This window comes from Lycium barbarum, chromosome 9 (genome assembly GCF_019175385.1).
Source record: "Lycium barbarum isolate Lr01 chromosome 9, ASM1917538v2, whole genome shotgun sequence".
NCBI classification, from domain to species: domain Eukaryota; kingdom Viridiplantae; phylum Streptophyta; class Magnoliopsida; order Solanales; family Solanaceae; genus Lycium; species Lycium barbarum.
In genome coordinates this window covers 83767918-83794783 of record NC_083345.1, presented here as the reverse complement: position 1 = coordinate 83794783, position 26866 = coordinate 83767918, and the positions used below count along the sequence as shown (strand labels likewise).

Genomic DNA, 26866 nt, shown 5'->3' with positions numbered 1-26866 from the left:
CCGCCGAGGGTGTTCACCCGTATACTCTCGGCAAAACATTATACCGTATATATAAGGTAGTTTTTCATTTTTTATGTAGATATATTGATTTTAAATACCCTAAAAAATAAGAGAAGAGGTTGGTTCAGTGGTTCAGGGTGTTCAAAATTCACCTTGATGTTCCAAGTTCAAAACCCAATCACTACATTTTTATTTTTTGAACCCCCTCTATGAAAATTCTAGATCCGCCACTGGATATAAACACCTCTTATACAATATTATACACTCTATACATTATTATACAAGGTTGATACATTGTCTACTCCAGATGCATAAAGTTATATATTGTTTTATAATGTTATATATTGTGAAAAAATGGCTATGCGGGGTGTAATTTAAAAATATGACTACACAAATATAATGTTATATGTTAGATTGTACATTATTAAAATTTCCCCTTATATATACATATATAATAACTTGTTGAATTCCTTTATTTAAGAAAAGCTTGTGATGTAGTAGCCAAAGTGACTAAAACATTATCTACATTTGCAGGTTTGAATACCAAGTGTGCGATTCTTGATTTCATAATTTAGCTCAAGATTTTTTTTATTAGATCAGGGAAGAGAAGAGGGAACGGATATTATACTATTGATGGAATTTAAACCTTTATGTGAAAGTTTCGTAGTAGCCCAAGTGACTAAAAAATTATCTACATTTGCAGGTTGCAGGTTTGAATACCAAGTGTGAGATTCTTGATTTCATAATTTAGCTCAAGATTTTTTTATTACATCAGGGAAGAGAAGGAGGGAAAGGAGAAACGGATATTATAATGATGATGGAATTAAAACCAGGCACCTCAACTGTGAAAAAGGGTAGATTTCATGAATGGTCACTTAACTATGCCTTTTTTCATCAAAGTCACTTAATTATGTTTTCTAACACAAAAGTCACATAACTATCACTTTTTTTTTCCACCAAAGTCACTTAACTATATTTTCTAACACAAAAGTGACAACTTTTAGCTTGCTTACACAAAAATCACACCTATAGAGAAATTCAACTTCCGATGGGTAATATTTTTTAATTTTTATTTTATTTTTAATCTAATATATACAAACTGACCCGATCCAAAACTAATGCAACTATTAAAACATTAAAGAAACAAAACCAATCCTTCACTAAATATACGATCCTTCTCTCTAGGAGCTCTCAAGCCCAAATTGTGTGTATTTTATTGCCGTGCAATATATATTGAAAAGTGTTACATGTTGTTGGATAGTAGGAAATTGAATTATACAGAGTAACAGTTATTCTTATTTGCATCGGAAAAAATAACCTCATGATAAAAAAAAAAAATCAAATTTATTCACCCTTTGGTATTTTAACATCTACATATGAGTTTTGGATCGGGTCGATTCTTTTTAATTGAGTTTGTATCTATTAGATTAAAAATAATAAAGAATATAAAAATATGAGAAAATTACACCGTATGTTACTTGGGGTAACAATGCTATCAAAATTGACCCATTTTTTTAATTCTTACAAAAAAGATCCAAACTTCTCTCTCTCTCTCTCTCTCTCTCTCTCTCTCTCTATATGCCTTCTTATATGTTTATATATGTTGGTATAAGTGTATGTATATGTCTGTATATGTTTGTATATTTTGGGCTATCTTTTGTAATGTAAGTTTTGAGCTATTTTTTTGCAATGTAAGTGACCAACTTGTATATTTCTGAAATTTTTCCTAAAAATATTACCCATCGGAAGTTGAATTTTTCAGTAGGTGTGACTTATGTGTTAAAAAACATAGTTAAGTGACTTTGGTGAAAAAAGTGATAGTTATGTGATGTTGTGTTAGAAAACATAGATAAGTGACTTTAGTGAAAAAAGCGATAGTTATGTGACTTTTGTGTTAGAAAATATAATTAAATGACTTTGGTGAAAAAAATTGATAGTTACGTGACCATTCATGAAATTTAATCGTGTGAAAAATACAGGGAGTTAATCAAGTGAGCTAGTCTTAGACCTCATTAAGCTCAAGATTGAGTTTCATCTGAAGCATTTTTTCCCCTTTTTTCAATTAAATTTAAACATTTTTTTTCCTTTTTTCAATTAAATTTAAACATTTTTTTTTCTATTGTGGCACTCCCTAATTAGTTGCATCTAATTTTTCTCTCCTGTTAGTAATTTATTTTCTCTTAAGATGTGGGATTTAATTTAAACCTAAAAAAAGAATGAGAATATATTCTCAAGTATAGGGTCAACACTACTGTGATAGTAATGGAGCCGACTCATCTCTAGTACTAATCCGCTTCAGTGGGTTCAGTGCACAGTTAATATTGAGACATCTGTTCACCTTTTAATCTAATGGGCAGCATTTAATTAACTAAAGAAGCATCTCAAACTGTGGTTAAGCCCCTGATTTATCCTTTCCCATGCTGGCAGCATCAATTTAGCCTAAAATCTTGCTGCTCCTATCTGGATACGTACAACCAAATATCTTAAATTTAATAGCAAACGTTGTTTTCATATTCATACTTAAATGTTTAAACCAAAAATAAAAATTAAACTCGTTTTCTGTCGCGACCCAATTCGGGGTCGCGCGGGCACCTACCTTTCCCACCTCGGTAGGCGAACCCTCTCATTGAATACACATCAATTAAATAAGGACGATCATTTAAACCAATAGATATTTAGAAATAACAGTGGAATATCATAATATTTATGTAATAAACTCAATTGTTCATATGATTAGAATAAATACATGATTACAGACTCAATCCATCTTCCCATGACCTGGTCTAGACTGGTACAAGAGCGACTAATGATTTCAGATTACCACTACATTCTAAAACTCAACCTCCGTCCCAGAATGAAATGGGAGGAGGCCTTCCAGATAGGCACTACGTATTTCCACATATGCTTCGATCAATCACCTGAAACAATCTACATCCCAAAAAGGGTGTAGCAAGTGCAATATCAGTACAAACCACGCGTACTGAGTAAGTATCATAGGCCGACAATGTTTATGTTACGCCTCAAAATTTTGGGTTGTTGTGCGGTAAGCAGACTAATGCAAGTTAAGGTGGTTATGGCGTCCCTACTAGTAAGAAGGGATACTTAATGATTCTAATTAAGATTCCAAAGACATTTGGGAAAAAAAAAGAGAAGAAAGCTTGATGGAGGAAGTTAAGGTAGAGAATATTGAACACAGTGTACCAGCAGGTATTCCTGGTAATATACGGGGTTAGAAGTTGAACGGATTGAACCGATGCAGGCTGAGCAGATTCAGGGAAGTTTGCAGACACCAGACATTATCGACGGACCGTCGATCATGTTGACGGACCCGTCAATATGCACCGTCGTTATGTTCTGAGAATTTTGATCTGCAGGAACAGATCGACGGGATACGTCGACGGGCCATCGATCTCCGCCGTCAATAGGACCCTGCAACTTCTGGTCTACAGAAGCAGGTCGACGAAGCAAGTCGACGGATCGTCAACACGTCGACGTGACCGTCGATCCGCTCGTCGAACGGCTTATCTGGAACTTTCCAGTTCCAGCTATAAATAGACAACCCTTGTCTGAAAATTTCAGATTTCATTTTCTCTTTAAGTCTTGAAAGCCCTAGAACATTCCTCACATTATATTATGATATATCCAAGGGAAATCAAGGAGTAAACACCAAGAAATTGTGGAATCAAGTGCAAGGATACTCTCTAGGGTTTGTGGAAACCAAGAATCTCTTTGGTGTTGAAGTGGGGTTTTCTCCAAGTGAAGTAATTCCATTCAAAGTCCATTCCTACATTATCAAAGGTAAGCTTTATGTTCAATTCATGTTATTAAGAGTATTGAGAGGTGAAAAGATTTGGATTATGAAATGGAGGAGAATATGGAGTACAAATATGAAAATAGTGATACTCTTGATTAATGACTTAACTTGAATAATAGTTCTTGACATGTTATTAGTACAAACTTGTGGTGAATGGTACGAATGATATTAAAGGAGTATTTTATGAGGGTGAGTATGATGTTGTAATATAGGTGCGGTTATGGATGATCTTGAAGGTGGATTTAAGAAGTAAACGATGTTTAACTTAAGGAACCTATTGATTATGTTATCATGAGTGTTCTTATGAATGTTTGGGGGTTATCTTATTTCATGGAAGAAATTGTCGAAACAAAGGAAGTGTCACCGAATTTCCATATTCTTTTAATTGCTTTAGCTTAAGCTTAAGTATGTTCCGGTTGTCTAATCTTTGTACGAATTCCCTTGAAGGTAGAATCGCGAGCTTGAAAGGCAAACAATTAGACGATAAAGTTGAGGAGATGTAAAGGTATGTAAGGCTATTCCCCTTCTTTCAAAGGCATGACTCTTACATTGTGAATTTATTCCCCCTATATTCCCATGACCTTCTAACATCTCTAAATATGAAAGTTAAAGATTTTTAAGAGCTTCTTATGAGACATGCTCTATGATAGTGACGATGATAATGATGCCTTCATGAGCTTAAGAATCCTATGTCTACGATTCATTGATGTATAATCCTTGAGGTTACCTCACCTCATGATACTAGTTCTTTCAAGGCGAGGCATAGCGATGATGATGTTCCATAATGTAATCGGAGGTTCCCGACCTTACGTTACTCCGATAGAGTACAAATTTTATTTGAAGCTCTTATGCATGCTTCATGATAAACATATATGTATAATAACATCGTGCCTATTTGGCCGGACATGACACCGCTACGGTGGGCGGCTTATGATAACACCGTACCTATTTGGCCGGACATGACACCACTAGTGGGCGACGTGATATGATTACCCCGGATGCGGGCTAATGATGTTACTGATTCAGAGAGATTATGTATGTATATGCTTGAAAGGTAAAAGTGAGCATGCATGATTCCGCCCCAAGGGGCAAGCAGCTACAGTTATCTTTCTTCTTATGCTTCTATGTTTCCTTATGATGTTATCGTGTATGCCTTACATACTCAGTACATTGTTCGTACTGTCGTACGTTTCTTTATGGATGTTGTGTTCATTCCCACAGGTAGATAGGGAGACGGAGCAGACGCTTAGGAGCTTACTCAATAGGTTTACAGGAGCACCCCGCTACTCCGGAGGTGCAGTTTTGTTATATTGTTTTGTATTCATATTCGGGTATGACGGGGTGCTGTCCAGTCCTTATGTCTCAGTACTCTAGTAGAGGCTCATAGATACATTTGCGTGGGTAGTAGTCATCTCATGGATACATTAGTGTATATTTTTGTATATCATTTTTCAGTCGTGAGGGCTTATATATATATGTATGTGTTGCCTCCGAGATTATGTATGCTCAGGTTGGGTATGATGATTAGCATAATGAGTGGTGCTCGGTAGTCAGCTCCGGGTACCCATCATGGCCCCCTAGTTGGGTCGTGACAAAAGTGGTATCAGAGCAGTTCCGTCCTAAGGTATGTCTACGAGCTGTGTCTAGCAGAGTCTTGTTTATGGGTGTGAAGCGGGCCACACTTATAAACAGGAGGCTGCGGGGCATTTAGGAAAAATGATTGTCCTTCTTCTTATTAGATTGTGCCATAGAGCCATGTTATAAGATTTCCTCCTCCTTAATTGTGCGTTATGATTTTCGCGATGCCGGTAAAGAGAAAAACGACAGCCGCCCAGAAGGGCAAGACCGCGGCAGGAAGGCGGGTTGAACAGAAGCCATCGGTACATGTAGAGGAAGGTGAGTCCCATAATGAAGCTCCATCTCACACCTCTCGCACCCCACCTGTTTTAGAGGAGCATGAACGGGCCTCAGCTCCAGCTCCAGTAACTCCCGTTCCTCCACCAGTTGCTTCGGGTCAGCAGATGACCGAGGCCATTCAGTTGCTGACACAGCTAGTGTCCTCCCAGGTTAAGCGGCAAAGTGCGGGTCCGGGTGATAGATCCACTAGTACCAGAGCCCGTGATTTTATAAGTTTAAATCCGTCAGAATTCTTCGGTCAAAGCCGGATGAGGACCTGCAAGGTTTTATAGATGAGGTATTGAGGACACTGAGGATTATTCATGCTTCCGATATGGAGTCCGTGGAGTTTGAATCTCATAGGCTCTGTGATGTGGCGATTCTATGGTATAATAATTGGATAGCTTCAAGAAAGGAAAATGCACCTCCCCTGGTTTGGCAGGAATTTGTAGATGCTTTCCTTCGTCACTATTTGCCACCTGAGGTTCGAAGGGCCCGAGCTGACAGGTTTCTGAATCTGAAGCAAGGGAATATGAGTGCTCGAGAGTATAGTCTCCGTTTCAATTCATTAGCCCGGTATGCTCCCACTATGGTAGCCGATATGGGAGATAGAGTACACAGATTTGTGAGTGGCTTAGGGCCACATTTGTTCAAAGATTTCCTGACAGCTTCATTGCAAGAGGGGATGGATATTTCCCGTATTCAAGCCCATGCCCAGAACTTAGAAGAGCAATAACATCCGCAAAGGGGAGAGCGTGATATTGATAGAGGGCAGAAAGAGGGCCAGATCTGCTAGTAGTGAGTATAGAGGGGGGGGGGGGGGTCAGCAACAATACTCTTGGTATTCGGTCCAGTCCGCGACTAGTGCACCTCCTCGGTTCGCGGATAAGAGATTTGAGCACCCCATTTATTTTGGTCCTGATCAGAGTTCGAGGGTCTCAGGTGTCACGACCCAGCCCCGTGGGCCGCGACTGGCACCCTACCTGGGTACCCAGACCGAATCACACATTCATTATCAAGTCCAAACTTATTTCCGAATTTTACGAAATCATATCAAACGTAATTTATATCAAAATATGTCTTAAGCGGTCGCACCAAATCAAAATGCCATATCAAATACAAACTGAGCGGCGGAATAGACATCACCGGTCAAAAGTGCAAACATAAGCCTAAGGGCCATTTGGGGCCATCATAACCAACAGACCGCTTTAAGACCAGAAAACGAAATCAAACCAACAAATACAGGACCCTCACCCCACATATATGACTACAGGCCTCTACGAATTCAAAACAAAGACATATGGCGAGACAGGGCCCCGCCGTACCCAAATAGTCAAATATACCGAATATATATACAAAGCAAAAGGAGTCTGTACCAAAAGTGGACTCCGGATCAAAGAGGAGTACTCCGAAATAGAAAGGAGTGAAGCCTACTGTGGAGGATCACCGATATCTGCACCTGCGGGCATAAAACGCAGCCCCCGAAGAAAGGGGGTCAGTACGAAATATGTACTGAGTATGTAAAGCACGGAGTACAGAAATATGGGTCAAAACCGAAAGCAAACCAGATGACAAAGTGGAATACAAATCGGTATGTCAAAATCCGTATCAAAATCATATACGTATATATAATGCAAACGAAATCATGCAAACGCTTAGGAACGTGGTCGCCACTCCGACGCTGGTGCCACACATAGCATAACACCAGAAGGTTTCAAATCTCTGTACATCCCCGAACACAAACATAATCATAGGTGAGAGTATCGCATCACGAGCCATATCACAGCATAACTCCGAACGGAACCCGGACCTATGGCGAAGCCTCGGGAACCGTAACACAGCATACAGCCGAATTATCATAAGGCGCACGAATCAAAACCGGCCCGGGAACCGGTGAACGAAGTCATAATAAGGCACGAGCGGAGTCGTGAGCAAACAAATGCAAATCATTCTTCAAAATAGTCTTTCAAAACAGAGTAATCCCATAAGTCGTTTCATAATACAAAATAATCGAATACTTAGTCGATATAAGGTTTCATTTCACAAGACGTTTCCAAAATAGTACGTATAGCTCAAAACGTAACTTAGCGTATCGTAATATTCAAAACATATCCCGTAGGAGGAAATTCCAAAATCGAAAGTATCATTTCAAACTTTATTCAAAAGGACAGCCCAATAAGACAAATAGGGCGTCTCGGGGTTAGCAGGCCCACCTCGAGTCAAATTGAGGTGGCGAACATATTTTCTGAACATTTATAGGCCAAAGGGTCATACATAATCATTTCTAAGTTACCCGACCACATTTCGATAGGTTTCGGACGAGTGGTGGCGTTCTAGCCAAAATAGAGCCCTTAGGCTTCAATTGAATTGAATGAATAGTAACTTTTCTGTGGATCGGGTTTCGAGGAGCAGAAATGCTCCGGAAGTTCCAATATTCGCCTATCACACTAAGACATGCCAAATGAAGAAGTGGGAAGCTTTACATACCTTATAGACGTCTTACGCTCTCCCAAAAGTCAAGTCCCGTTTCGTCTGAAATCTGCAAATGGTCAAAGTTACCAATTGAGATTCTTAGGCTTAAGAATGCCTTTAACTTCATTTTTGCCTACCGAAATTTCGGCAGCATTTCCTCTATAATCTAACCTCCCCGAGACTTAGCTCGGTCCAAAATATATCAACAACAACAGCCCACACATCATCAAACAACACAAGTAATAATCAAACCACTCTAGCTTCAAAGTTCTACTTTGTTACCTAAGTTGGCAACTTTCATTCAAACTTCCAAAACTCCAACTCTATGTCTACATAATTGTATTCATTTCCTCATTCAAACTTATACAATCACATCCCAAATACAATCCAAGCCATACACGAAATTGCCCCAAAATCCATTACTTTCCATAATTCTTCAAAACAACGAAAATTCACGACGAACATTCTAACTTGCGTCGTTTCATTCCGAATTCATTAATATCAACTATAACTCATATTTAAAGTCTTTAGCACCCTAAATATACAATGATATACACAATTATACCAAAGGTATACACTTTCCGATAATGTCCGAAATCATTTTCCAACGCCAATTTAATTCATCAATCAATCATTTACGACATAAAGATCACAACAACACATTATACAAACTAAACAAGATCAATTCACATCACTTTCTTCTTCCTAGGGCTCACGGCCAACATGCAATATACACACACACCCACAGCTTTCTATATACACCAAAGTTACGGGATTCTCGTCTATTCCCAATCCTTAACACATTCATATCAATTCTATAACATTAGAGGGGCAAAATTCTTACCTTTTCTTGAATTTCCGACTTGTCGCAAATGAGGTTCTTGTGCCAAACTAATTATACCCCGTTGAAGAGGGCCTTGAGTACTTCACAACTATGTAGAAATTAAGATTTTTGGATCAACAACCAAGCTTGGGAATTTTTTTTTTCTCCCTTTCTCCTATTCTCGGCCGAGAGGTGTTCTTGGTTCAAAGTTGAGTTCTAATTTCTTTTTCTTGATAATTACTAAGTGTGGAGTTGATATATATCCATCCATAGGTCTTGTGTATATCACATGACCTTTAAAATGTGGGCTTGGACCTTTACCTTGGCCGGCCACTTCAAGATTTTTGGGCCTTAGTTTAGGATCTATCCTTTCTTGGCCCAATCCATTAAAAGTCCCGTTTTGTAATTCCCGAAACTAATTTCCGAAATTCCAAATTTACCCTCGGCCTTCCCCGATGTCTTAACATTAATGATTCCATAACCAACATGGTCATATTCACTAAAATCAAAATATTTCCTCATAAGGCACAAATCTTAATTATTTCTCGATTTCCACTTATACGAAAACACGGGACATAACATCAGGTTCCCAGTTTGGAGGTGATCCTAGCCAGAGGAGATCACTGGTTCCACGATGTAGTCAGTGAAGAAAGTTACATTCGGTCCCGTGTCACCAAGGTTCAGAATGTTGTTATGTTTGTGGATAGACTGGGCACGTGATGTGTGATTGTCCCTCGAGGTACGGTAGAGGTAAGGTTCAGTCCACAGGATCAGTAGCCGATTCTTCTTCATCTGTGCGCCCTATAGGGTAGACTCCCCAGAATCCAGCAGGCTGCGGTAGGGGCAGAGGGGGAGCGTCCAGTTCAGGTGGCACCCAGCCCCGTATTTGTGCTCTAGCTGGACGTCAAGATCTTGAGTCCTCCCCGGATGTGGTTATAGGTATACTATCTATATTCTCTCATGACATTTATGCATTGATTGATCCAGGTTCTACGTTGTCCTATATTACTCCTTATATTGCTGGCCGCATTGGGGTGAAACCCGAGCCAATTAAACCCTTTGAGGTATTTACTCCGGCTGGTGATCCCGTAATAGCTAGACAAGTATACAAGAATTGTGGTGTGGTGGTATGTAATCGTCAGACTATTGCTGATTTAATTGAGCTGGAAATGCTAGATTTGATGTGATTATGGGCATGGATTGGTTGGCTTCGTGTTATGCTAATGTGGATTGTAGAACGAAAATAGTTCGATTCTAATTCTCGGGAGAACTCATGCTTGAATGGAAAGGTAATACAGCGTCCCCGAGAGGTAGGTTTATTTCCTACCTCAAGGTGAGGAAGATGATAGCCAAAGGCTATATTTAGCATCTAGTCTGAGTTCATAACATTGAAGCTAGGCCGTCGACTTTTCAATCCATCCGGGCAGTAAATGAGTTTTCAGATGTATTTCCAGATGAACTTCCAGGACTCCCCCCGGAATGGGAAATTGATTTTACTATTGATGTGTTGCCGGATATCGAACCCATATCTATTCTTCCTTACAGAGTGGCTCCTGCAGAATTGAAAGAGCTAAAGGCACAATTGAAAGATTTGCTCGAGAAAGGATTTATTAGGTCCAGTTCATCACCGTGGGGAGCACCTGTCCTATTTGTGAGAAAGAAAGATGGTTCCCTACGGATGTGCATTGACTATAGGCAGCTAAAAAAGGTGACGATAAAGAACAGATATCCGCTTTCAAGGATCGATGATTTGTTTGACCAATTGCAGGGTGCCAAATGGTTTTGCAAAATTGATTTAAGATTGGGGTATCACCAAGTGAGAGTTAGAGAAGAAGATATTCCCAAGAAAGCTTTCAGAACGAGATACGACCACTATGAATTTCGGGTGATGTCATTTGGGTTGACTAATGCTCCGGCGGTGTTTATGAATCTGATGAATAATGTACTCAGGACCTTTCTAGACCTATTCGTGATCGTGTTCATCAATGATATCTTGGTATATTCTCGGTCAGAAACGGAGCATGCAGAACACTTGCGTATCGTCCTTGGAATTCTTCGGACTCGAGAATTGTATGCAAAATTCTCAAAATGCGAGTTTTGGTTAAATTCTGTGACTTTTCTGGGCCATGTTATCTCAACTGATGGCATTCGAGCAGATGTTCAAAAGATTGAGGTTGTGAAGACTTGGCCGAGGCCTACAACACCTACTGAGGTTCGCAGCTTTCTAGGATTGGCAGGCTATTATAGAAGATTTATGGAAGGGTTCTCTTCTATTTCAGCACCATTAACGAAGCTAACACAGAAATCGGTAAAATTCCAGTGGATTGATGCTTGTGAACATAGTTTCTAGGAGTTGAAGGATAAACTAACTTCAGCCCCAGTCCTGACACTCCCAAAAGGACCAAACGGTTATGTTGTGTATTGTGATACCTATGGTGTTGGGTTAGGTTGTGTGTTGATGCAGCACGGTAAAGTCATTGCCTATGCTTCAAGGCAGTTGCGGAAACATGTGAAAAATTATCCAACTCATGACCTTGAATTTGGCGGCGGTTATTCATGCTTTGAAGATATGGAGACATTATTTGTATGGCGTCCACGTTGATATTTATACAGATCATAAAAGCCTCCAGTACATTTTCAAGCAAAAGAAGTTGAATCTTCGGCAGAGGCGATGGTTGGAGTATTGAAAGACTATGATGTAAGTATACTATACCATCCGGGAAAAGCAAATGTGGTGGCCGATGCTCTTAGCCGCAAATCCATGGGCAGTTTGTGTGGCCTTCAACCAGAGAAGAAAGCATTAGCATGTGAGCTCTATCAATTAGCCAGCCTAGGAGTTCGTTTAATTGATTCAGGCAATGCAGGGGTTGCTCTTCGTAACCCAACTATTTCGTCTTTAGACAGAGAGGTGAGAGAGCGCCAATATGAAGATCCCCAGTTGAGTCACTATAGAGATACATTTTCTGAGAAAAAGAAATCTCCATTTGAAGTTTCTGCAGATGGAGTTCTCAAGTATCGAGGCAGGCTATATGTGCCAGATGTGGCAGGGCTACGTCGTCAGAATCTGGAAGAAGCTCATTATTCCCGGTATTCTATTCACCCAGGGGCGACAAAGATGTACCATGATCTTAAGTCAATATATTGGTGGAATGGAATGAAGAAAGATATAGCAGAATTTGTAGCTCAATTTCCAAATTGCTAACAAGTGAAAATTGAGCATCAAAAGCCAGGAGGGTTGTTACAAGCCATGGAAATTCCAGCCTGGAAATGGGAAGTGATCAACATGGATTTCATTGTAGGGTTGCCTCGTTCCTGATGCAAGTATGACTCCATATGGGTGATCGTGGACAGACTCACAAAATCGGCTCATTTTCTTCCAGTCAGAGCCACATATTCGGCAGAAAATTATGCAAGGTTGTATTTTAAAGAGATTGTGTGACTTCATGGTGTCCCGATATCTATTATCACGGATAGAGGAGCGCAATTTACTGCTAAATTCTGGAAGTCTTTCCAAGAAGGTTTGGGTACTCAAGTGAGGCTTAGCACAGCATTTCACCCACAAACTGATAGGCAAGCTGAACGCACTATTCAAACCTTGGAGGACATGTTACAAGCATGTATATTAGACTTCGGAGGAAATTGGGATGATCATTTGCCACTTATTGAATTTGCCTATAACAACAGTTATCATTCCAGCATCTAGATGGCCCCATACGAAGCTCAGTATGGAAGGAAGTGTAGATCGCCAATTGGATGGTTCGAAGTCGGGGAGACACAATTAATAGGTCTAGAATTAATCCAGCAAGCGGTGGAAAAGATCAAGCTTATTAGGGACTGTTGTTGGCAGCTCAAAGTCGCAAAAAGTCTTATGCGGACAACCGTCGGCGAGACTTAGAATTCCAAGTTGATGATTGGGTATTCCTGAAGGTATCACTGATGAAAGGCGTAATGAGATTCGGCAAGAAAGGAAAATTGAGTCCTCGATATATCGGACCTTATAAGAATGTACGCAAAGTGGGCCAAGTAGCTTATGAACTGGATTTACCTCTAGAACTTGAATCAGTCCACCCGGTCTTCTATGTGTTGATGCTCCGTAAGTGCGTTGGAGATCCTTCCAGAATTATGCCGATAGATGATGTCCAGATTACTGAGAAGTTGGCTTATGAAGAGGTGCCCATTGTCATAATGGATAGGAAAGTGCGGAAACTCAGGAACAAAGAGGTGGCTTCAGTCAAGGTTTTGTGGAGAAACAATAATCGAGAAGAAATGACTTGGGAAGTGGAAGAAGACATGAAGTCCAAATATCCGCATTTATTTCCACCTCCGGAAAAAGATTCAAGACGAGACACCATTATCAAAAGGTATGTAATACTTTCTTTTTAATGCTTTTGGTTGTGTGTGTAGCCATATTTTCTTGCCATTGTATTGTAGCCCGGTGAGACGATGTTATTATGGGTTGTTGTGATAGGACAGTAGTGCCATATTGCAGGGGAAACTCTGGCAAAATTTTTGTAGAATCCCCGAGAACTTAACATTCGAGGACGAATGTTCTTAGGGGGGGGGGGGGGGCAATGTTACGCCTCGGAATTCAGGTTGTTGCGCGGTAAGCAGACTAACGCAAGTTAAGGTGGTTATGGCGTCCCTACTAGTAAGAAGGGGTACTTAATGATTCTAATTAAGATTCCAAAGATATTTGGGAAAAAAAGAGAAGAAAGCTTGATGGCTACACAACAGAATTGTCAAGCACAACACAACGGGGTGGCTAGTCCCAACACACAACAGGTCAATCAATCGATATACATTATTACCACTTCCTTAAATCAACCTATTAGCTTAGAACACGAATCTCACCCTACTCTCAAAATCCTTCGTCACAATTCATTTAGAATTCAGTCACAACCGTTGGTACATTTTATCCTCCCATTTATCCATTAGATTCAGTCTTAATGGCATAACACAAATAATCACATATTATGGGAAATTATCATCATTAGGCACAAAATTAAGTTTCGTCGGCCACTCCCAAGTCATACAAATCCACCGATGTTCAAGAAAAACCACATCAAACAACCTAAGGAATCTACAGGCCACAAGCCCGAACAAACAAGTCACACAACAATACCATCCTGGGATTGCATCCCAAATCTCCGATTTCCTATATATGTATTCTCCGTTCCTTCTAATACAAAAGTATGGGAAACTAATCGGAGTCTACCGAAGGGAAGCCATAACCTACCTAGCAGCCCAACATGTGCCACGAACCCACACGTTGCCTTGTTTTTCGAAGTGTCTCCAAATAGTCAAACTCTATCACATATGAATTCTACTTTCTATACCCATATTGGCTACTTTCTATTCGGGTCAAATTCCAACCTTTAATTTAGGAAAAACAGGTCTCAAGGGCAAAATAGGATTTTTTCGACCAAAATACCAAATTCAATACTAAAAGGTCAAAACCCATTACTTTAATCATAGGAATACTCAATTAATTCTCAAAATCATTATTAATATGAAAACTCCCAAATTTGGGTCTAAGAACCCTAACTTTAATAAATTCAACTCTAGCATGGAAGCTTGTTGGTTAACAAGCCTAGATATATCATTATCTAGCATAAATAGCAACATTAACATCATTCATTCACAATCTAGGAAGCCAATTCGTTTTTAGAACTCTTTCATGAAAACCCCATAGACTCTCCTTTGATTCTAGTCATTACAAGGTTGAAATCATGTTTAGAAGATCATAATGGATAGATATAAGGTTAGAACACTTACCCTAGGAAGAAAATGGCTCTATAGACCTTCAAGTCGCCTCCAAGAGTGCTTACAACGAGTTTAGAAGTTATGGGAAATGTCTAAGGGTTTTACCAAATATAAATGTATTCTGGTGCAGCGATACCACTGCAGCGACCATCGCGCCGCCCCAGCGGTATTGCACCAGCAGTGCCCAAACCGCTATGGCGGTCTAGACAAAAAATGCACTTCACCGCTCCAGCGGTGCCGCTGCAACAGACACCAGAAACCAGTTTTATGGTTTCGCCAATTCCATCCCGATACTCGCCTATCATACGAAACCCAACCTGCATAAACAAAACATGCAGATATACATAAAAATGCACTACCAACTCACCTGCGGTCTCGGACTTCCCAAATAGGGCCTGGTTGACCAATTCAACTCTCGATCAAGATTTTCTCACAAGTCAAAATAAACACTAATGCGGGCTCGAAAATGGTCAATAAGGGAAAAATCACGCTAACGACCAAACAGGTCGTTACATCAGATACCAATTAAACAATCGCTCATCCTCGAGCAAAGAGCGGGAGTAGGACAAGCTTACGGTAACCAAGGAAATCATATCACAACCAACACGAAGCTCTTTCAACATGAAGCAAACTCAAATCGTAACTCACTCGCACTTAGCCTAAAAGAACCAATTACCATACCCCTGAAACAAACAACGGATCTCACATACATAAATCAAATATCACGAACCTTTAGGCATAACTAAATCATAGAATATTCACCTTTTTTTTCCGAGTCGTTCCTTGAATCAAAATTTCTTAGGAGTACACAATACAAACCGAAACCATGACTTACTCTTCCCAAAAGAGAATCCTAATTCTTCCAGAAAACTCTCACTACAAGAAAATATCAAAATTGTGACAGACAAATTCGTCACAACTCATCGATTGTGACGGATTTGTGACGGAATTACGGACGTCCCAGAACCCTTGGTCATAAAATCTTTGTGACGGATTTAAATTCCGTCACAAATATTTGTCACGGAATTGTCACAACCCAGTCCGTTACAATATAGAGCCTTGTATTTGGCTTAAATTCCGTCACAAAATTGAGACCCAATTTTGACGGTTTTCTCCGTCACAAAACAATGACAGAATAATTTCCGTGACAAATTTCTATATCTAGGACAACAATTGTAACTGAATATTTCGATACAAATAAATTGTGACAGAATCTTTGGTCACAAATTGTTTGCCATGCTGCTTTTATTGTGACATATTTAGTATAGATTATGACAAACTAAATAATAATTAAACAATACTTTTGAATTTGACAATATTATTCAATATATATAGTAAATTAGCTAAAAGCATAAAATATAACTAACCACCAAAATATGACAAACATAATATTAAATTTATAATACAAAAACTTACAGTTAAAACACGCAAATACACCACTTTAATAAGCAAAAGTCTACAAAATTTTTAAACTTACAAAGCATCCAACTAACAAAAGTCTGACAACGTTGGAAACAACACTTAGAATATCCAACTAACCAAAGTCTAAAATGTTAAACACTTCAGCATTTGGTGAGTCCCTGTTAGGGAGAGTAGGACTACCAGATGAGCGAGAAGATAAACCCAACACGCTCATCATGTGAGACCATCGATCCTCCATAGACTTAAACCGATCCGAGACCTCCTTCTCTACGCGTTGTTGCACTTCCGCCTCTACACGCTCTTGAAGAATCCTCTCTTGATTTTCTTTCATTCGCAACATCTCTTCCTCAAGTAATTTGATGCGCTCTTGATCAGCAGCACGATCAGTCACTATATTGCACGAAGTGGCAGAATTATAATGTTTATACATAGTCAAAGCTTGAGAGCCCAATCCATACACACGTCGTTTTTTCTCTCCACCCACAACATCCAAGTATATGCTATTTACATCGAGTTCTTGAACTTCTTGTGAATCATCTGATGAGCTTATAGCAGTAGCCACCCTAGCCTCCATTTCATCCTGAAAATACCCAAATAATTAGCTACCAAACGCCAAGCTTTCCACAAATAAGTACATATTACAAGAAAAATAACTACATCAGGAATATGTTGAAATACAATTTCACATGTAGGAGAAGAAGACTTGCATCATGGAGTCTATTCACATGGAAGATTTATGCTACCGGTTCATTGAGCCTACATGCATAAAAGCAGATATGAAAATTTTAAAAATTGAATACTATGAGAATCAGCTATGGTACAAAAATCATTGCTGGTTTGTGCTAGTTTGCAGGTAATGTGGGCATTTAAACAAGGAGAGATGTTGTTGCTGATACAAACCATGCCTACAGGAGATCTTGTTTGGACAAGAATATAAGGCATTACATGAATGTCAGCATGGCACATTACAACTTTGAATTTGTAGAATTGCCTAATTTTTCTGCAATTTCTCATGCAGTAACTTGGCAAAACTCTGCATGCAGCAACTGAAGTTTGGGTGGAGCAGTGTGTGATTGGTACACATGTGGCTGAAGGCTAGAATGGGGCACAAGTTCTGCACAGATGCAACATTAATGAACTATAGCAAACTAGCTAGGGTCCTCATGGTTACTGGTGTTACTCAACTAAAGGAGAACATATGGTTGGAGTTGATTGCTGGTGTGGAAAGGAGGAACATTTTGTGACAGCCTTCCTAATTTGAAGACTATAGTTCCAGATTTAAAGAGACCACTTTAGTCTTTCCACAAAAAGCATCTAGTATTTCTCTTGAGCCAAATATACTGCCAACTTCAATCTGTAGCAGTTGAATACTACTGTAAACTTATAAACTAGTACTCTTTTTGTCCCCAAATATGTAACTAACTTCATTTTTCAATATTCAAGCATAGTACAATTTTCTTAGTATAAAAGTCTACTAAAAACAGTTCATAAACTTAAACTCAATAAATAAGCATTGTGATGCAAGTTTATAAGCCACGGTTCTTATATTCGATGGGCAAATGTATTCTAGGTGAACATAGATAGTAATAATAGAAGTGTAACAGTTGTGATTCCAAAATTTGACAAAATGAAGAAGTACATCAGTTCAGCTTATAAAACTACAACTACACTGTTATAACAAAAACTGCTGAAATTTGATACTCATAGCAAATAGGTTAAAAAAAAAGATGCAGCAACGAATATCACAATGCAACCACGAATCAAGCAGTCAAGTTTAAATATAACACACAATGAGTTCGAAGATAAATTGAGTTAAAGTTAAAGATGATGAATAAACGATCATATCAGTTCTTTGAATCCAAAACCACACAGTTCAAACTAGTTTAGGAATGCAGTATAGAAGGTATCTTACATGTAGACAAGCACATCCTCTTATACCATACTTAATACAAAGAAAAAAAAACTTCCGAAACTAAACAAACATGAGCTGTTTTTAATCTTAAGAGATAGGCAAACATAGTTTGGTATGGGGCATGATCATTTAAACTGAAGTTATATTGGAGCCTTTGAATTTAAGAACACAAGATTACAAATATATGTTTTTCTTAGAAAACACACAAATGAAAGTCAAATGCACAACCCAATAGCTTAAATCAGATATAGTAATGGTTTAAAAGGAAGTTCTTTCAGAGGACTCTAGCCAGACTAAAGTAGAGCACCAACTGAGTTAGCAAATCAATTAGACACTCACTGATATGAAGTAAAGACTGACTTTTAATTTAATTTGAGCATACTGAGATCTTAACATCTACATCAAAGTTCTATTCTTAAGAAAGAAGACCAGCAATCTCGTTTAAACTCAAATTTGATTTCAAATACAAGTTTATGAGTGGTGTCTATAACAAAAGCAATACTAAATCTAAAGCTCAACTTACAGAATCCAACATGTGTTAAAAAAGAGGTTTAATAAGAACATTTAGACCTTAACTCAAGAGAGCATTATCAAGACCAATTATGTAATAGAGACACTAATCTTCCTGTTGACGTTGATCCCAATAGCTTCACCAACAGTTTTTATACCTTGACTACCTATATAATATTTAGGTTAATATTAGCAGGAACACACAGAAAGTGAAATTGACTGCTACTTTACCAAAAGATTATGAAACACCAGTAACCATCAGGACCCTAGCTAGTTTGCTTTAGTTTGGAGTTGATTGCTGGTGTGGAAAGGAGGCAAAGTTTGTGACAGTCTTCCTAATTTGAAGACTATAGGTCCAGATTTAAAGAGACCACTTTAGTCTTGCCACAAAAAGCATCTAGTATTTCTCTTGAGCCAAATATACTACCAACTTCAATCTGTAGCTGTTGAATACTACTGTAAACTTATAAACTAGTACTCTTTTTGTCCCCAAATATGTAACTAACTTCATTTTTCAATATTCAAGCATAGTACAATTTTCTTAGTATAAAAGTCTACTAAAAAACAGTTCATAAACTTAAACTCAACAAATAAGCATTGTGATGCAGGTTTATAAGCCACGGTTCTTATATTCAATGGGCAAATGTATTCCAGGTGAACACAGATAGTAATAATAGAAGTGTAACAGTTGTGATTCCGAAATTTGACAAAATGAAGAAGTACATCAGTTCAGCTTATAAAACTACAACTACACTGCTATAACTAAAACTGCTGAAATTTGATACTCATCAAACGGTTTATTAGTTCATCTATCAAACCAAATTAAAAAGTTCAAAATTAAAAAATAAGAACAATATGAACAAATTACCAGGAACAGGGAAAGGTATCACAACAACAGAAAAGGCCATATATGCAAAAATCAGATTTTGCAGAGGATATTTGGCATTTCACCACTTCACTGAACCATTTTTTTGTTCATGTCATGATCAAAATCTGGTCTTTACACTTAATTATGATGCAATTTCCAGATTTTTAGTTGTTTTTTTTTTAGCAAATATGAGATGGTTTGAAAAGTTCTAAAGGCATCAGGGGAGAAAAGTTCTAAAGGCATCAGGGGATTATAAGGTACAATATGGACAAAAACTCATTCTATCGCTGGTGTGCTGAGCCTGCTAAGATACAGGAAAATCTGCACAACGGCTGCTCTTTTCATGTGCAGATGGTTCAGGGGAAATATTGGCAATTTGGCTATATTGGTTGCAAACAGGTCGTGTAAACCAGTAACTAATCCCAAAACCTAATTATAAAAAAAACTCAATGCAAAAATTAACCCAAAATTATAACCATTCTGCAGATCGTTAAGTTACAAAAGAAACTTACATTAATGCTCTTAGACTTGGGATCAACAAAGCTGCCATCCTTTCTTTTGTACAGCTTCTTAAAGACATCCCATGAATTTGCAGGACGACGTAGGTCTATTGCCTGGAAAATAGAGTTTAATATTGAAGTACAAGATAAGGTTAGAGAATTACTCTACTAAAAAGTTGAATTTGATACCAATTTTATAGTATGCTCCACTGTTGATTTAGAACCACCAGTATGCTTGCTTGGACCAGTTCCTGGACCACCAGTCTCACTGTGTCGATTTTGAATGGCGATATGAGATTTTTCCAGCCACTTGTCAGAGGCCCAATATGTCTTCCAGCTTTCCCATACATCTTCTGGAACAAAAGTAGGTCTGGGACGTTTTCGCCAACGGTGCAATTTCTTAGAGTATAAGGTGGATGCCACTTTACCCCAGGTGTGTTCGATTACGGTAGTATCAGAAGGGTTCCACTGATATAATTTCTCCAAAAAAATTCGATCAGTGACATAAACACCATTTTTTTTTTGAAGAAAAACAAGGCAGGGTAGATTCTAATAAGCCTTAAAAAAAAGAAATTAGGCAAGGGACGAAGTTAATCACATAATCGACAGATTTAATCTTCACGAATTAGTAATTTTCCCTTTAATCAAAACAAGTAACCTTTTCCCTGATCAAAACAGTAACCTTTTTCTCTAAAAAAATAGTAACTTTTTTCTCTAATCAAAACAGTAACTTTTTTTCTCTAAACAAATAGTAACTTTTTTCTCTAAACAAATACTTATATAAGTTTTTAATGTAGAGAAATAATTACCACAAATTCATGCCAATAGAATTTACGAGTCGATTCACTAACATCCTTCCATGAGTAACCCGTAGCGTCTTGTTGTTCCTTGAATGTTTCTGTGATGCTCTTCGAAATAGAATGGCCATTAGGAACAAACCTGAAAAAAAATTGACAACAAATAAATAACACATTTCTTGATATTTATATTTTTAAAAAACCTAAAACCATTTATACAAAAACAGATTTTCTTACTTTTCTCCTACAACTGAGATGACCATCCAACTAGATGACGATGAGCCGCTAGTAGACCCAATAGAGATATCTGGAGTACTTGGAGTAGTAGGAGTACAAGGAACACCGGAAACTGATGATGGCGAATCACTCATATTCTTAAGTGTCAATTACCTATGCCTTGCAGTATTTAACACCGTTGTGATTCGTGGGACTCAGAGATGATGCTTTACTCAAAAGTTTTTTCCTCGAAGGGGTGCTCCTGTAGTTTTGAATTGGTATAACCAGGTTCTGGGCATCTTCAAGAATGTAATCAATGGCTTCCAGCAAGCTGAAAAACACAAGAAAGACATATGAGAAGTCTGCAATCAATCTACTATGCTTGTTAACATATAGATCATTTGAATTACATTGATACATCTCACTCGGATCTCATTTACTATAGCTTTGTGGGTTCACAATTATGACCCATAATTCACAACCATACCAAAAAATAGTACACATAAAATTGCACAGAGAACCTACAAAGCAACCCAAAAAAAAGAAAAGGTTCACATAGAAAATTGAAGTCCTATACCAAGTCAAACTAGAAGGAGAAAATTGAGGATCTATGACTTCAGTCAACAAAGTTTAACAACTGCAGCAATAAAGTTCTTGGAAAATAAATCAACTAGCTTTCAAATTATATTAGTTCATTTTGTAGATACAAAATATTAGATGTCCAACACAAATTAAAAGATATAAGGACATAATTAAAAAAGTGAAAACTGCTTATAACGTACGATTACTTAAAGTTAAAACAATCTGAATTTTCTACAGTAACATTAGCTTAACTTACTGACCAAATTCATTAAAAGGTACATTCAAAATCAGACTCATTAAAACACACAAAATTTTATTCACTTTCTTCTTCCTCTCCTTCCTCCTCCTCCTCCTCCTCCTCTTCATCTTCATCCTCGTCCTCGTCCTCATCCTCATCCCCGTCCTCGTCCTCTTCCTCGTCCTCTTCCTCTTCCTCTTCCTCATCATCCTCCTCCATGTCAACGACCACACGATTTGGATCATTCAGTGTTTGAAGTATTTCATTTGCATTACAATCAATTTCATGCACTTGACTATCATCCTCTTGAAAAGCTGGATCGCTCAATGTATGAGGTTGCTCTGCTATGTTTGGAACATCTACAACTAAACGTGCCTTTATCTTGCAAACAGCCAACCATTCATTCCCTGTCCTCTTTAGAGTAGGATATGTTTCAAGATACACCTGGGTAGCTTGTACAACCATAATAAATGGTTCATATTTGTTAAAGGTCCTTCTCTTGTTGACATCGACAAGGTTATATTGTGGATATACTCTTGTACCATGTTTTGGAGTTGGATCAAACCAAGAACATTTAAATAACACGGTTCGCTTAAATGGTAATGCAGGATACTCTAACTGCAAAATCTCTACCAATCGACCATAGTAATCCATATCATCTGCACTGTAGCTAGAGCCCTTGATACAAACACCACTATTCATTGTAGATCTACTTGAACCGTATTCTTCGGTGTGAAACTTGTAACCATTTACGACATATCCATTAAAGGGTTGGACCTTATGCAATGACCCTTCTGCAAGATCCTTCATGATTTGATTGCTGATGCCGGATGAAGGATCACGTGCCTAGTGACATTATAAGTAATTAAGCATGCATATAGATTATATTTTATGGACAAAAAAGAATAATGTAAACCTATTAATACTTACGTATCTCTCAAACCAAGATGCAAACTCTGTTTCAAGTTTAGTATCAATCTCGCTATGTTGAATGTATGGTTGAATATGTCTCAAGTTATCTTCATAAATTCTGAAGAAAGAAAGATAATTTGATTTAACAATATCAAATGTAAATGATATTGATATTAGAATCATGATTAACTTACTTTATATATGGTTTCACTTCATCACAATTCAACAGAATATATGTGCGAGCTGCATGATATTCTTTATCATCTAACCTCCTTTTTTTCTTCTTACCAAAACCCTTACTAGCATGCTTGAAAATAGAAAGCATTCCAGGATGGCCCTCTCCCACCCCACCATCATCTGAATTTCGTGGCACTTTCCTATGCCTTGTCGAAATGTGCGACTCAAAATAGTGCGCACAAAATGATGATGCTTCTTCAACCAGACATGCATTGCACATTGAACCTTCGACTCTATTCTTATTTTTGACATTATTCTTCAACCTTCGGAGATTCCTTCATACATTAAAAAAGTATGTCAAATATGATATTTGGGTTCATTTACATATCTTATAATATATAATTAATTTGATTTACCTCTCAAACGGGTACATCCATCGGTATTGAACTGGGCCAGCTAAACGTGCTTCGTAAGCTAAATGGATAGGAAGATGTTCCATAGAATCCCAGAAGATAGGAGGAAAAATACGTTCAAGCTTATTCAAGATGAGAGTAATATTTCTTTCTAATTGTCCCATTTGTTCCTCTGTTATTGTAGTAGAGGTGAGATCTTTAAAGAAAAGACTCAACTCTGCCAATGGTTGCCACACATTTTGTGGAGGCAGTTCTCGAAATGCAATAGGTATTAGGCGTTGCATAAACACATGACAATCATGACTCTTCATACCAAATAGTTTAAGCTTGTTCATGTCAACACATCTTCCCATGTTAGACACATAACCATCAGGAAATCTCAACTCTTGCAACCACTTACAAAGCACTTCTTTTGCATTATCGTCTAACATATAACAAGCTTTTGGATACTTTTTGGTACTTTCATCCTGATGTAACTCTGGACGATGGCAAAGTAATTTCAAATCTGCTCTAGATTTTGCATTGTCCTTTGTTTTCCCCTTGACATTCATCAAGGTGTTAAAAATGTTATCGAACACATTCTTTTCTATGTGCATCACATCAAGGTTATGCCTAATAAGATTTGTCTTCCAGTAAGGCAAGTCCCAAAATATACTTCTTTTCTTCCAACCACAACCACTATTCTTTGAGATTCTTGTATTTATCGCATCAGAACCAAGTTCTGTGACTTTCATGAGCCCTAAATCTTCAATCTCCCTAAGTATTTGTAAACCCGATTGTTCAGTTGATACAACTTTATGTACTGTTTGGCCCTTCTTGAACCATTTTTTGTTCCTTCGCCACGGATGATCCGATGGTAAGAACTTTCTATGATTGTCAAACCATGAGACCTTTCTATCATTGGGTAGTGAAAAATCATCTGAGTCTTCCTTGCAATAAGGACAAGCTAATTTTCTTGCTGTACTCCAACCCGACAACATTGAGTACGCTGGAAAATCACTTATTGTCCACATCAATGCAACTTTCATTTGAAAATTATTCTTACTTGAAACATCATATGTTTGGACTCCCTCCTCCCATAATTCTTTTAACTCATGAATGAGGGGTTGCAAGAAGACATCAACTTTTTGTTTTGGGTTTTTTGGACCAGGAATGATCACAGATAAAAACATGTAATCATCCTTCATGCACATCCAGGGTGGAAAATTATATGGCGTAACTATCACAGGCCAGGAAGAATATGATCTACCTGATTGACCAAACGGTTGAAACCCATCAGTAGACAAACCCAATCTAACATTTCTTACTTCAGATGCAAAACATGGATATGCCTGATCAAAATGCTTCCAAGCAGGAGCGTCTGAGGGATGACGCATGACACCATCCCTTTCATGCTCAGAATGCCATCTCATATGCTTTGGAGTAGCATTAGATGCATACAACCTTTGCAGACGCGGAGTCAAAGGAAAATAAGACATCTGCTTATAAGGAATATTAGTCTGCTGCTTGGAACGTCGATGTTTTGATATCTTGAACCGAGGGTGAGCACAAAACTTGCAATTGACAAGTTCACTATCTTCACGCCAATAAATCATACAACTATTTTTGCAACAGTCAATCTTCTCTACCGGCAAACCCAATCCTCGCATTAGCTTTTTGGTACTATAGAAGCTATCTGTCATTATGTTGTCAGTTGGCATCAATTCCGATTGAAATTGACATAACTCATCATACAACCTTTCAGAAAAATGATGTTCTGCCTTTAGATTCAATAAACGAGCAACGACAGATAATTGTGAATGTCCGTGTGGGTTTCCTGCCTAAATTTCCTGTTCTGACGCTTTGAGCAAATCATAAAGATGTTGTGCTGTTGGATTTGGGTCTTCTTCCAAGTTGCCATCATAAGAAGGCCCAACAACATCAAAAACCATAGACCGAAATGCATTATCAGACTGCAAATTCACAGTTTCACCCAAAGTTTCTCCTAGATGACCATTAAGCACGCTTGGATAGGGATAACTTTCTCCATGGTGATACCAACAGTAATAACCCGGTACAAAGCCGAAAGTCCCAAGATGTGACATGACTGTAAACTCATCCAAAATGTTTTTATTGCGACACTTACGATGATTACAAGGACATCTTAACTTTCCACCATCCATGCATTGTGGATGTCTTTTAGCAAATGCAACAAAGTCCTCAACCCCATCAATAAACCTAGGATTTATAAATCCATCTTCCAATATTCTCTCATACATCCACTCACGATTGGAATTATTCATATTGTGCTCTCTGACACAAAGACAAATACATGTTAGAGCTTAAATGATGATAAGTTGTTTCTGACCGAAAAGGAAAACTTGTTCACAGGACTTCTTTATGCAGGCAAATATAGTTTTTCCTCATTCAGGTAAACAAAAGATCACTTTTCTGGTCAAAATACTGGAATATAGGCAATATGCAACCTGATTTGAGGAATAGAATTGTCAATTTATTCATGTGCTAAGATCATTAAAAGGCACAACCCCGACAAAATAAAATTCTGCAACTTTCAAAATAGATTGTGCTTCTACATTCAACAAGAGAAGTAGTACCTGTGAGTCCTCGCTTCCACTAGCAATAAAAGCTTAATCCAGTCCTCCAAAGCACGACCTCACAAAGAAAAATACTTGAAATTGCGTACTTTCTTTTTATCTTTTCACTAGGAATATGCTTGACTTTTGCTTAAATGTTGAAGAACTTGATCCAAAAAAAGAGAATAATAAAACCAAACATAATGGAAATAAGCATAGTGCATCCATACCACAATATTCACAAAATGCCAGTCTTTTCTAGACATTAAAAAAAAATGTAAAAAAAGAGTTCAACAATAAAGCAAAATGAGAACTGAGAAGACTGCGTATAACGGAAACCAATATAATGCATTCACACTAGAATATATGAATAAAGTACAACCCATTTTCTACTCACACCACATAAACATCAAAATAATTGCAGTAAATGAGTTGAACATATGTTGATAAACTAAATATCAACAAACTAAGCACAAACCCAACAAGCATTAGCTAAAGAACAAAAATGGTAGAAACCCAAATGAATAAAACACTAAAGAATGAACCAAAAAGCTTAAAAATTACTTCAAATCCACTTCAGTAAAGGACCCAATTTAATAGTTTGATCAAGATCAAAGATCAATTTTAGCCTAAATCGGAGTTTTTTTTTTAACTTAGATTAGAGGACCTAACAACAAAACCCAAAAATTATCCACTTAAGAAAACTTATTCAAGAAGAATGGAGACAAATTGGAGCAAGAGTTAAAGGACCAAAAAGTTATTCATTATAGATGAACTGAACAGATGAAGTGAACAGAGAAAATACAAACCTGTGAAGTCTAGAAGTGTGCCTTTGGCATTTTTGTTAATTTCTTTTGCACAGAGACGTACTCATCACTATTTATTTTCAATTTTGTAGCTATCAAAGGCACTGAGAAGACAATGAGAGTAGAGAAAGGCTCTGAGAAAAGGTTTCCGGAGGTCGGTAATGAATTCCTG

General features: G+C 37.9%; 2 protein-coding genes across 2 annotated transcripts; both read right to left on the bottom strand.

Moving 5' to 3' along the window:
• Positions 1-16200: 16200 nt before the first annotated feature.
• LOC132612001 (uncharacterized) lies at positions 16201-21148 on the bottom strand. Its single transcript, XM_060326355.1, has 5 exons — positions 21015-21148; positions 20790-20919; positions 20170-20448; positions 19993-20094; positions 16201-16770 (listed from the first exon to the last, which is right to left on the bottom strand). Exons 1-5 carry the CDS (start codon positions 21146-21148, stop codon positions 16303-16305), a joined length of 1113 nt encoding a protein of 370 aa, XP_060182338.1. The 3' UTR covers positions 16201-16302.
• Positions 21149-21306: 158 nt separating this feature from the next.
• Positions 21307-24997, bottom strand: LOC132612000 (uncharacterized). The gene is made up of 5 exons (XM_060326354.1): positions 23319-24997; positions 22995-23237; positions 22744-22843; positions 22042-22659; positions 21307-21324 (listed from the first exon to the last, which is right to left on the bottom strand). The coding sequence occupies exons 1-5, from the start codon at positions 24995-24997 to the stop codon at positions 21307-21309; spliced, it is 2658 nt and encodes an 885-aa protein (XP_060182337.1).
• Between the last annotated feature and the right edge of the window lie 1869 nt (positions 24998-26866).